This window comes from Pan troglodytes, chromosome 1 (assembly GCF_028858775.2).
Source record: "Pan troglodytes isolate AG18354 chromosome 1, NHGRI_mPanTro3-v2.0_pri, whole genome shotgun sequence".
Lineage (NCBI taxonomy): Eukaryota > Metazoa > Chordata > Mammalia > Primates > Hominidae > Pan > Pan troglodytes.
Genome location: NC_072398.2, coordinates 221,687,686 through 221,701,006, shown reverse-complemented (window position 1 = coordinate 221,701,006; position 13,321 = coordinate 221,687,686). Strand labels below are relative to the sequence as shown.

The window sequence follows — 13,321 nt, the reverse complement described above, 5'->3', positions numbered from 1 at the left end:
CAGTGTTACCAACAGAGGCTCTTTAGGAGGCCTTTTTAGCATTAAGTTTTTAATGAAAACGGAAAGAACTAGCTACAATGTGATTAGTGGCTTGAAAGGTTTGTGACACAAGAAGATGTCTTTTATCTTAATAATGTAGTACATTCTAATAACATGCCTCTGATGGTCTGTGAGAGATCAAATGAGGACAGGTGTAATTAAGCTCTATTATTAACAATAATGCCTTGTATTTGTATAGTGCTTTATAATTTACAGAGAGCGTTAACATCCATCAATTTATTTGACCCTCAAAACAACCCTCTTTGTTTACTTATGCATATGTATAAGTAAAATATGTAATATTACCTCCAGTTGAGGAAACCAAAACTTGGCTGGGCGCGGTGGGTCACGCCTGTAATCCCAGCACTTTGGGAAGCCGAGGCGGGTGGATCACCTGAGGTCAGGAGTTTGAGACCAGCCTGGCCAACATAGTGAAACCCCATGTCTACTAAAAATACAAAAAAGTAGCTGGGCATGGTGGCGGGCACCTGTAATCCCACCTACTCAGGAGGCTGAGGCAGGAGAACCGCTTGAACCCAGGAGGTGGAGGTTGCAGTGAGCCGATATTGTGCCATTGCACTCTAGCCTGGGCAACAAGAGCCTAACTCCATCTCAAAAAAAAAAAAAATGTAGATACTGATGGAGTAAGTCTGGGTTGGGACCTGAGTGTGCGTTTCCAACAAGCTCCTAGGTGATGCCAATGCTGCTGGTCCTGGGACCTCACTTAGAATAACTAAGCATGGTGCTCGCTTCGGCAGCACATATACTAAAATTGGAACGATACAGAGAAGATTAGCATGGCCCCTGCGCAAGGATGACACGCAAATTCGTGAAGCGTTCCATATTTAAAAAAAAAAAAGAAAAGAAAAAGAAAAACCACAAAAACAAAACAAAACAAGACAAACAAAAAAAAGAATAACTAAGCACGGCAGAATAAGGATGCCTGGTGCTATCCATAACCAAGAGTTGGTGATCATTCTGTGCCCTAAAATAAAGATGGCCACTAAATAAAGAGAAAGTGAATGTCTAAGACGTATTTAGTTTCTAGGGAATGTACATACCCTGCAGATAATCAGATTCTGGTTGTTGTTTGCTCTGTGTATCTGAAAGCAAGCCAGGATTTCAAGAGCAGCTTCTTAAAGCAAGGAAGTTGCTTTCCTCTCAAAGGTCTGTCTGTTCCACTTTCATTTCTTGACTTAAGGGAGGAACTGATTTCTAACACTTCAGCCTGAAGAATATCTACCAGTAGTAATACTGAATGGAAAATGTCTTTATATATTACCCTGTGTTGGTCAATTAACAGATGTATTTCTAATGCACCCTGTGAATAAACATTGAGAGAATACAAAGGAATTATTAATCAGTAAATATTTATTTAATATTTACCATATGTAATCACTTTTTGCATAATGTCAGCATTAAACAATGGAATTCAGGCTCATGAGTTTTCTATTCTGATAGTTCCCAAATGCATCACATTGTTAGGGTGCTGAGTATTTTCTTCAGTTAGTGCTCTAGGATACCCTGGTCCTTTCTGTGCTTGCTTTTTACACACAGTTTTGGGATCTTCTCTCTTCTTATTTGCATAAGTTCCTTGCAGAGTCTCTTTAGGAGGCCTACTTTGCATTTGGCATTTAATGAAAGCCGAAGGATCATTTTGTGACATGTGAATTGACCAGACCTCAGTAGCTTTTCCAACTCCTTAATAAATGAATCTAAATATTTTAAAAATCTGGCCAGGCGCGGTGGCTCACGCCTGTAATCCCAGCACTTTGGGAGGCCAGGGCTGGCAGATCACTTGAGGTCAGGAGTTCGAGACCAGCCTGGCCAACATAGTGAAACCCCATCTCTACTGAAAATACAAAAATTAGCAGGACGTCTTGGTGGGCACCTGTAATCCCAGCTGCTTGGGAGGCTGAGGCAGGAGAATTGCTTAAACCTAGCAGGTGGAGGTTGCGGTGAGCCAAGATCGCGCAACTGCACTCAAGCCTGGGCGATAAAGCTAGACTCAGTGTCAAATAATAATAATAATAATAATAATAATATAGATAAATATAAAAAATTCTTTTTTGACATGGAGATAGGATTTATATCACATAAACTTTGCATACAGTTTTTAGTATCACCATCAATATGTGACAGGGTGATACATTTGAACTTTAAAGAGGACATACTCTACAGAGTCAAAATGGCAGTATTTTAAAAAGAAAGAAAATGACAGCTGCTAGATTTTACTTGAGTTGAGTTCTTTTGGATTTATGTAGACTTATTTATTTTTATTTTAGAGTTTAAAGATAACTTTTGTCTCTTAAGCATGATATTAAAACAATTCTTAGAATACTTGTCATTTCCTGAATTAGGTAATATTCATTTCATCCTTAAGCAATTTGAAGAGGAAAAGAAAAACAGCCAGAAAAAAAGTGATAGTTGTTGGTTATGTGGGAAAGAATCAAAGAGAATTTGTTTATGTTCTGTAAAATTCAGTTTATACATATTTGCAAAAAATCCTCTTCAGGAGTCAGACATAGTTTTTTCTCTAATATTTATGAATGTCATATTTATCACTTAAAATTAGCCATTATGATTTTTAAAACTAAAAATGAAAAGAAAAATTAATGTAGAGTCTGTATAAATTTAGCAAACTTTTGTTGCTAAGTTATCAAATAGGTGGAAGTTATAAATGGGCTTAGTACTCCTTTGTAGGTCAATAGAAATAATACAAATCAGTGGCAAGATTTTTAAATTCAGAGGCCAAATTATTATTATTATTGTGGAAAGTTACTTTTTTTGTTCCTTAGAAAGTGACTGACTATACAGGCAAATCTTTGGTTTTGTCAGGTGTGATGATGTGTGCCTGTAGTCCCGGCTAAGGCAGGAAGATCACTTGAGTGCAAGTGTTTGAGACCAGTTTGGGTCCCTGTCTCAAAAAACAAAGCAAACAAAGAAACAAACAAAAACAACAAACTTTGGTCTAGGAGGCAAGGTACTATTTATCAGTTTCAAGCAAACAAACTCCTCTAGAGATATTTTTGGTAGCCACAGTGAATAAAAGATTGACTGTTAGTAACTATTTTCATTTACTAGACTGCCCTGAACTACTCATCTGTGAGTTATTTTTTTTTTTTAAGTGAAAGCATGTTTATTAAGAAAATAAAGGAATAGGCTGGGTGCGGTGGCTCACCCCTGTAATCCCAGCACTTTGGGAGGCCGAGGTGGGTGGATCACCTGAAGTCAGGAGTTCAAGACCAGCCGGGCCAACATGGTGAAACCCCATCTCTACCAAAAATGCAAAAATTAGGTAGGCGTGGTGGCAGGTGCCTGTAGTCCCAGCTACTCGGGAGGCTGAGGCAGGAGAATTACTTGAACCCAAGAGGTGGAGGTTGCAGTGAGCCGAGATCGGGCACTCCAGCCTGGGCGACAGAGCAAGATTCTGTCTCAAAAAAAAGAAAGAAAGAAAGTAAAGCAATAAAGAATGGCTACTTCATAGGCAGAGCAGCTGAGTATTTTCTTTTCCCACCAACTTTTATCTCCCGAATAGAAATTCTTTCTAATCCCACTTACTATTTGGAATTCTAAATCCAACATTGCTTTCACAGAGATCCATGTTATCAAGATTTGCTTGTATTAGTTAAGAGCGATTGCTTATTATCTATACAGCCCTTGAAATTACATTGTTGTGAAGTCAGGCTGCTGTTTTAGGGCTAAGTAAGGTTTTCTGAAAAAGAGGCAATGGTGCAAAGACAGCTGGAAAGACAGAGTTAAACATACCTTTTAAAGTGGATCAATTTTATGTAACCAGAGTATAATCTTTGTGTTTTATGTGTTTATTGGAAGAGTTGTCACTTAAAGTGATATTCCTCAAATAGCTAAAAATGTCCTGCGTTTTCTAGATAGAAAATATCTCTAAGTTGTACTTATTAAAATGTGACTTGGGGAATTTTAAATTATATTCAGTGGAAGTATATTTGCCCAGCTTATTTTTGTTCGGGTAATTTATTTCTCAAAATTTTGGAGGTGAGGTCTTTATTGATTTGTGTGTGTGAAAAACAAGACAAAACACACCCACTATGAGGATCCTTTAAAAAAAAAGCTTTCTTGTTATCCAGATAACACACTTTAATTGTACGATGGAAATGGATAAATTTAACATGACAAAAAATAGCAAATCCTCTGCTCATGGAAAGATGATTTCCAAACCCTCTTGTCTTACAGAAGAAAACATTTGGTTGATTAAGAACTGACATGGTCTGCTCATAGGGATTCTTAGCATTTTTAACATCATCCCTGTTTGACTGCTTCTTTTTCTACATTCTCATCTTCTAACTTTTTTCTAGGGCTGCTCTTTTTAGTAAAGCTAAACAAAACCTGGCGTCCTACAGCCTTACTAACCTTTGTTAATCCGCCTGCTCGTCACATCTTTGTATGGCATCTGTGCTCACTCATGGGGGAAAGAGATTCTGGAAGAAGCAACAGCAATAACCAAGGCAAATGTGGGGAAGTGTCTGCATGGGTTGTTAGCATGATGTGTGGGGCCTAGGTTTTACTTCATTTTCTTCAGATAGTGAGGTCGTTAAGTCACGCCATTTGAATAATTTTGTATGACCATAGGGTGACAAACTCATCCCTGTTGTCAATTCTCCTAAGAAATTTGGTGGCAAATTTCATCACTTAAGCCAGAAAGTGGAAATTTGGATTAGGGATGCCAAATAAGCAAATCTTTATATTAATAGAAATGTACATAGGCGTATGTCTTAATAGACTTCCACATTATTGAGGGGTTTTTTTTGGTTTTGTTTTGTTTTTTAGTTTTTTTGGTCTTATTTTTAAATTTGGTTAAGGCTTTTTTGCTTGCTTTTTCTTCGATTTAATTTTCCTTTTTTACATTTTAATTTTGGTTATTTTGGGGCCATTTTTTGATTTTGTTTTTCCAAAGGACGCGGATTCTGATAGCGGGGACGATTCTGACAAGAGGTCGTGTGAAGAGAGCTGGAAACTGATTACTTCTCTGAGAGAAAAGCTACCTCCCAGCAAGTTGCAAACCATTGTTAAAAAATGTGGCCTGCCAAGCAGTGGGAAGAAACGTGAACCAATTAAAATGTATCAGATACCCCAAAGAAGGCGCTTGAGTAAAGATTCCAAGTGGGTCACAATCTCAGATCTTAAAATTCAGGCTGTCAAAGAGATTTGCTATGAGGTTGCTCTCAACGACTTCAGGCACAGTCGGCAGGAGATTGAAGCCCTGGCCATTGTCAAGATGAAGGAGCTTTGTGCCATGTATGGCAAGAAAGACCCCAATGAGCGGGACTCCTGGAGGGCAGTGGCCAGGGATGTCTGGGATACCGTCGGTGTTGGGGATGAGAAGATCGAAGACGTCATGGCCACTGGGAAAGGCAGCACTGATGTAGATGACCTCAAGGTTCATATAGACAAGCTGGAAGATATTTTGCAAGAAGTCAAAAAGCAAAATAACATGAAAGACGAGGAGATAAAAGTCTTAAGAAATAAAATGCTCAAAATGGAAAAAGTCTTGCCACTGATCGGATCTCAGGAACAGAAAAGCCCAGGAAGCCACAAAGCAAAGGAGCCTGTTGGTGCTGGTGTTAGTAGCACCTCTGAGAATAATGTAAGTAAAGGAGACAATGGAGAACTTGCAAAAGAAGAACGTGTTTCCCAGCTGATGAATGGGGATCCAGCTTTTAGACGTGGACGTCTGCGCTGGATGAGGCAAGAGCAAATTCGGTTTAAGAACTTGCAACAGCAGGAGATAACGAAGCAGCTTCGTCGGCAGAATGTACCTCATAGGTTCATCCCTCCTGAGAACCGGAAGCCCCGCTTCCCCTTTAAGAGCAACCCTAAACACAGAAACTCTTGGAGTCCTGGGACACATATCATCATAACAGAAGATGAGGTTATAGAGCTTAGGATTCCAAAAGACGATGAAGCAAGGAAAGGGAATAAAGAAGAGAGCCAAGAAAAAGGGGGTAAAGGAGCTTTTAAGGATCCCCAGTTTCCATGGGGCTCTCAAGGAATGAGAAGTCAAGATCACATCCAAGTTAGCAAGCAGCACATTAATAATCAGCAACAGCCACCTCAACTACGTTGGAGAAGCAATTCTCTCAATAATGGCCAGCCGAAAAGTACGCGCTGCCAGGCATCTGCCTCCGCGGAGTCATTAAACTCCCACAGTGGTCACCCCACTGCTGATGTACAGACTTTCCAGGCAAAGCGCCATATTCATCAACACCGTCAGTCTTACTGTAATTATAACACTGGAGGTCAGTTAGAGGGCAATGCAGCCACTTCCTATCAGAAGCAGACTGACAAACCCAGCCACTGTAGCCAGTTTGTGACACCTCCGCGGATGAGGAGACAGTTCTCAGCACCCAATCTCAAAGCTGGTCGAGAAACCACAGTATAAATCAGTTACTGGACAAACTTGAAATCATGGTGGAAGAAACAGACAGTGTTAGCTCATGATTTGATTTGGTTCTACCTTTGGCCTTGAGTTCTTATTATTTACATTATAAATATTAACTGGTTTTATATTGTTAAGACAAAACACTGGTAAAAGTTTCAACACCTCCCTTTTGCTTGTATACCATAAATGGGCAGTTTCTGAAATTTTGGATAAAGCATCAAGAACTCCTTTTTCTGAAACGTTCCTCCTTTTTTAGTGCCTAATTAATATACTTACTTACACAGACTTGTCCCATCTTGATGTAAGTTTGTTATGTTTTTATAATGCCTATAAATTAATCTGACATCCAGAAAGACCTGCCTCTTAGTTTATGCAGACATTCAAAAGGAGAATTTGATAAGCAGAATTAAATGTCTGTTACTCATAAATGTTAGAAATTGGTTTAAAAATAATAACATGCAACTGGGTGGGCACAGCTTTGGATTTCTCATCCACATCTGTTCCCTTCTTTAAATATGATTAGAATTTTCGTAAGCCAAAACTAAAGGTCTTCAAACATATCTTGCAGTACATAGCTTTGCATCTTCCACACAACTTCCACGTCTTCTTTTATTCTGTATTTTACAAAAAACTCATATAATGGTTTTTTCTTTTGAATGTATCAGAATATGTATGAAATTTGTCATATCAGAATCTATAAATTGGCACTGTGTCTGGGATTCTGTTTGTGGTTTGCATTTTGAAGTTCAATGTGTCATTTGACACACATGCACACAAAGTGAACTATTCACCAAAATCATGCCAACAGAAATACCAACAAAAAACTTGTGTAGCTTGTAAGGAGGTTATTTGGCTTGAGAGGGAAGAGGTGGGACAGACATGGGGGACAAAGCTACAGCATATGGCTCTGTGGTGCTGCTTTTTTCCAATAGTTGATGAAATAGTGAAATAAAAGTTAACTTTGGTTGGGCTTGGAATAAAGGAGATGATACATAATAAACTATTCTTTGGTTAGCATTAGTAATGCTTGTAGACACTCAAACAAGGAAGGCGAAGTCCTGATGATGATTTATTGTATCAATACCTCATTTTATTTGGTTGTGGTCTCAGTTTGCCTCACTGGAGAATCCACTAAGAAAGATGGATTTTAATGGGAAGAAAATAATTATTTTCTACATCATTCCTCATCTCTTGAGTTTGTCAAAAAGTTTTCTAAGAGGCAGTGTGAAGAGCCAGAGATGTCTGAAATTGCCTGACTTCATGTTTTGGAAGATTCCTAAGTCACATGAAATCATCTATCAAACACTTGTCTTCCAAACGGTGTGAAAAACTACAGCCAAGATAGCAGTTAGCATTCAAGGAAGCCTTAAAGATTGTGATTATGTTTTTTTTTTCCTTTGCGTGTGGGCACTATGCTTTATTAGAACACATTATTTTTAATCATAGTATTTTTTCTTTGCCTCTAAGAAAATACTTTCTTAATGCTCAGAAAGTTGCTTCCAATTAATGTTTTTTTCCCCTTAAAAAGAGAAGCTTTGAGAGATATTTTTGCTTTCATAGCTAGAACAGTTGAAGTCTTCAACTGAGGTTTTATAGCAGATTAGACATGGGTAAATGATGTCTGTAATGGGTTGACTTACTGAGATGACAATCTCCTGTGCCATTTGGTTTGAATGTACTTGATAGGCTGCTTCAAATCAGTCACTTCAATGCATTTTGTGTAAACCCAGTTGTCCTTTTTTATTCCTCTTTAGACATAAATGTGCTAACTATTCCTTTCTAGACACAATTTATTTTCTAAGATTAAAAATAATAATTGCTAGGTTTGGTGGCACATGCGTACAGCCCCAGCTACTTGGGAGGCTGAAGCAGGAGGATCCCTAGAGCCCAGGAGTTCTGGGCTGTGGTACACTATGCCAGTTAGGTGTAAGTTTGGCATCAATATGGTGATGTCCCTGAAGCGGGAAACCACAAACTTGCCTAAGGAGGGGTGAACCCAGCCCAGGTTGGAAATGGAGCAGGCCAAAACTCCCAGGCTGATCAGTAATGGGATCTTGCATATGAATAGCCAGTGCACTGCAGCCAGGACAACAGAGTGAGAACCTGTCTTTAAAAAAAAAAAAAAAAAAGGTAATATTTATTATATTATTCAGGTTTCAACTCTGTAGCAAAAATGGGCTCTCATTTCCCTAACTTGAGATAACATAGGGTAGGTCCATATATTTTCATTCTTACAGTGGTCTTTTCATGGGAGTGAATGAGTTACTCTCCGCTGGTGATTAGGTAACACTGTAGAATGAAGAGTTGTATAATATATTCATTTACAGCTGTGGATTGTGGTAAGGACTATGTCCACAGTGATATTCCAAAGAATTGGGTTTATATTTGTGCTTCATCTGTTAATCCCAGGTGTCCTCATGTTGCTGAAATATTTAGATAGCTAAAATAGCCCTTAATTTCACAGATGACCAGGAAGAAATTAACCAAGGTTTTATTGACTGCCATGTATGTCCCATGATGCATTTCTGAGCAAATGCTTATCCTAGAGAATAACTCTGTATGAATAAAATTGCTTAATTGAGTCTCTTACTAAATAAGTAACTAGAGCCATGCTTTTGTGAGCTCTTGGTATGGCCCATATTACTTTGTTTTTTGTTTTTGTTATTGTTGTTTTGTGATAGTCTTGCTCTGTCGCCCAGGCTGCAGCGCAGTGGCACAATCTCAGCTCACTGCAACCTCTGCCTCCTGGGTTCAATCAATTCTCCTGTCTCAGCCTCCTGGGTAGCTGGGACTACAGGTGCATGCCACCACACCTGGCTAACTTTTGTATTTTTAGTAGAGACAGGGTTTCACCATGTTGGTCAGGCTGGTCTCGAACTCCTAACCTCAGGTGATCCACCTGCCTTGGCCTCCCAAAGTGCTGAGATTACAGGCGTGAGCCACCGCGCCTGGCCTGTTTGTTTTTTTAATGTGATTTTTCTCTAAGCTTAAATACCACAAGGCCAAAGAGAAATGGTCATAATTTAAACCATTATTATATTGTTGAGGTATCCCTAGCTATTATTATAGCAAAGTGGGAAAAAAGTGTTTATTCTATTGAAGTTATGTAATGATCCGACATTAATGGGAATATAGAGGAGTCCTAATTAATTGGTATAATTTCACAAAGCGGAATGGTATTCTTTGGAGAGTTAAAGACATTCTCTTTAGTAAGTGTAAACCAAAGGGCATTTTCTTTATTCCTGCTTCTAATTCCTTCTAGCCCAGTGAATTATTTCTCTTTTCACTGGTAATGTGATGAATGGGAAGTGTTTATTACATTGAAGTGACTTGAAGTGACCTTTTGTGCTTTAGGTGCAGGTTGACACTGAAAAAAAACAAAACACTGAATTTTTCACACCTATGTCTGCATTAAAGGCTGTTTTACTACCGGAAGTTACATAGACTTCCTGCAGTCAGCTGCTGTGCCCCAGTGCCTTACTGGTCCTTTGTAGATTTGCCTTAATGATTTGTACAAATGACTGGGAGGCGGGGATGCTGCCTGTGTCCTGGTGAACCTTAATGAAGGGGCCGTCTTAGGCACAGTGCAAAACAAGCATTTGTCCTGTACTGTTAGAGCCAAAATTGTGATGAGCAATACTGATAATTGTCCAGTTTATGTCATCTTTCCCAGATTTTAAAATCTGTTCTAGATATTCTTAGCTTGAACCACTTTTGATTGTGAAATGTATTAGGTGTTGTCCCATTATTACTGTAAAATGAAGTTTTGAATCTTCTTGTTAATAAACTGTGGATTTCCCCTCTCAATTTCTTAAACAACAACAAAAAAATGCTTGAAGATTGTCTTTGAGTGTAAGATCTGCCTTTTCAGAAAGGGAGTGTTAGTTTGTAATGTTAAAAAATAAAGACCTCATTCAATAAAAGTTGAAGTCATCTTTTAAGAGTGTGATTTCTCTCTATGTGGGAAGAGGGAAAAGGAAAGCAAGGTAATGCTAACTAAACCTGGTTTTGACTTTTATTTATTGCTTTTTCATCTGAAGATGGTTGTAAACTAAATCTTCTTTTTGATATTTCTATGTGAACTTGATTAGTTTTAAAGCTTTTGCTTTAGCTACCCTTTTCTGTTTAACAAAATTCTATCTTAAGTGAGATCTTTCAGCCCTATTTTATGCCACATTTCACTTACATAAAATCTTTTCTCACAAAAGATGAATAAGGATATTACTTTCTGATTTGAGTTTAGTTTAACCATGTTTTCAGTTTTTTCTCTACATACTCTTGGTTTGAAGTTCTTTTAAATGAAATGATTTATTTTCCTTTATATGGGCAGAAACTAAATTTCTAAAAAGTTTTGAGTGACTCTGCAGCTTTTCTTTCTCCTTTAACCTCTGCTTTTCTTCACCCAGAGTATTGGTGGTACACTAGAGAGGAAACAGGACAAAGCAGAATATTTTTCTGGAATGGACCACTAGTCTCATTGAAAATTTGGACCTGACATTATTTTTTAATGTTTAAAAACAACATAATCACGCATCATGGGATAGAATACAAAATCCACATGAGTTTTTAATATGAAATCTGAAACTTTAGAGAAGTGTTATGCCTGAATCGGTCTGCTTCCAGCCTCATACCCTTTTCCTTCAGGTACTTTGTATTCCTTTGCTGTCGGAGAAACTGTTGGAAAAGTTGCAATGTCCCTACCATTTATAGGGTGACACAGAAGATTACAGTGTGATATGTGTAGTGACACTGTGCTGATGAGACTGTGGCCACACAGTGCTGCTGGTGGTGAGGAGCGAAGTTAAGTGTTGTCAACAACTGGGGTGTCATCTTGGGTGTGGATATTTTCCTTCCAGCTATTGCTTGCTAATTATAATCTGCCTAATATTAGGAGCCAAGCCTTTAATGTCTAAAACAGCCTAACCGGAAAACTCAGAATGGTGATATTGATTTTACTGTGAATATCACCTTCTCAGAGGTGCCTTAATTGTACCACCATCATCTCTCATCGAGAGTACCCTAGCTTGTCTCTTTGCTTCTATTCTTGACCCCTATAATCCAATGTCCACATAGCAACCAAGATCATCTTTTAAAAACATAAATCATATCTTGTCAGTGTCCTCAGGGGCTTTCCATTGCATGAAAGAATCTTAGTCTTACTGTAGTCTCCAAGGCTTTACATGTTTTGGCTGCTTACCTACCACTCTTAACACTGTCACTCTCACACCACAGACACTCTGCCCTTTTTTTTGTTCCTTGTATATGCCAAGTTTCTTCCCACCTCTGGGCTCTTGCACTTCTCAAGCCTGGAGCCCATTTCCATCATGCTTACCTCCCCTTCCAGACTTGAGCTCCTCAGCTCTTTCTGCCCAGCCCACCACAAATTGACTCACTGTTTTAATAATGATGGCCTGTAATTATCTTTTCTTTGTATTTGTTTGGTTCTTCCACGAGAATGTAAGCTCACCTAGAATAAATGCCGTATCTGTCTTATTCACTTTGCCAGTCATATAAATCCATAACCTGGAAGAGTGGTTCTCAAACTTTAATGTCAGTTAGAATTTTGGGGACTTATGAGAACACAGACTATTGGGCCCACCTCCAGAGTTTCTGATTCACTAGGTCTGGGGCAAGACCTGATAAATTTGCATACCTGATAAATTCCCAGGTGATTCTGATGCTGCTGGTCCAGTAAACACCTTTGATAACCAGTGATCTGGAATGGGGGCTTGGTAAGCATTTTCTGTAAAACACTAGATAGTAAATATTTTAGACTTAGTGGACCATGTGGTCTTTTTTGTGAAACTGTTCAACTCTATTGTTGTAGTACGAAAGCAGCCATAGACAATATGGAAATGAACAAGGGTGGCCGTGTTCCAGTCAAACTGTGTTTACAGAAACAGGCAGTGGGCTGGATCTAGCCCGAAGGCCATAGTTTGCCGACCCTGATCTAGAAGATAGCTACTTCTGATAAATATTTATCTAAAAGATCAGTATGTGACTGTGTATGTGATCTAGAAGACAGTTATATGCCAGTTGCTGGGATGAGTGGTAAGTGACAAATGTGTGGTCCCTGGCCTCATAAAGTTCTCAGAGTTATGGAGGGAGACAGCTGTAATAACCACATCAGTAGTGAGTCAGTACATTTGTGACAAGTGCCATGATGGAAAAACACAAGGTGCTCTGAAAGGGTTTAGCGGGTGCCTTTGGGAATGAAAAGTGGCCTCTCATTGCTCTTAGCTGACAATGTTTTTGTTTCACTGAGGAAAAAAAGCAATCAGAAGAAACTTTGTTTTCTTCCTTTGTCTAGTTTTGCCTGCATCATCCATCCATACCTGTACTGGGCTTTCCCTCCTGTTAGTGGATAAACTGTCCTTGATCCTCTCCTAGCCCAGCCCTTGCTCCCTGCATTCCATGCCCTCTCAAGAACTTGTTGAACATTTACCCCCTTCTCTTTTACATCATCAGTTTCTCTCCTGGATTATTCCTGCCAGCATGCAAACATGTCACCAGTTGCAAAAGTTTTCTGTACTTATTACGTCCTACTTGCCTACCTCCCATTCTTTTTTTTTTTTTTTTTTTTTGAGATAGAGTCTCACTCTGTCACCCAGGCTGGAGTGCAGTGGCACGATCTCAGCTTACTGCAACCTCTACCTTCCGGGTTCAAGTAATTCTCCTGCCTCCTGAGTAGCTGGGACTACAGGTGAACGCCACCACACCGAGCTAATTTTTGTATTTTTAGTAGAGACGGACGGGGGTCTCACCATGTTGGCTAGGCTGGTCTTGAACTCCTGACCTCAGGTGATCCACCTGTCTCAGCCTCCCAAAGTGCTGGGATTACGGGTGTGAGCCACCGCTCCAGGC

The 13,321-nt window shown here is 39.2% G+C and overlaps 1 protein-coding gene and 1 non-coding gene across 14 annotated transcripts in view; both read left to right on the top strand.

The window, feature by feature from the left end:
- Window positions 1-13,321, top strand: part of KIF1B (kinesin family member 1B) — a 172,048-nt gene that overhangs the window by 87,898 nt on the left and 70,829 nt on the right. The window contains 1 exon segment of one of the 13 annotated variants that reach the window (NM_001204891.2): window positions 4,973-10,398. Coding sequence (NP_001191820.1) covers window positions 4,973-6,457 — 1,485 coding nt within the window. The 3' untranslated portion in view covers window positions 6,458-10,398. 13 annotated transcript variants of the gene reach the window in all.
- Window positions 782-888, top strand: LOC112206958 (U6 spliceosomal RNA). Its single transcript, XR_002941430.2, has one exon. It is a non-coding gene; the product is annotated as a U6 spliceosomal RNA (small nuclear RNA).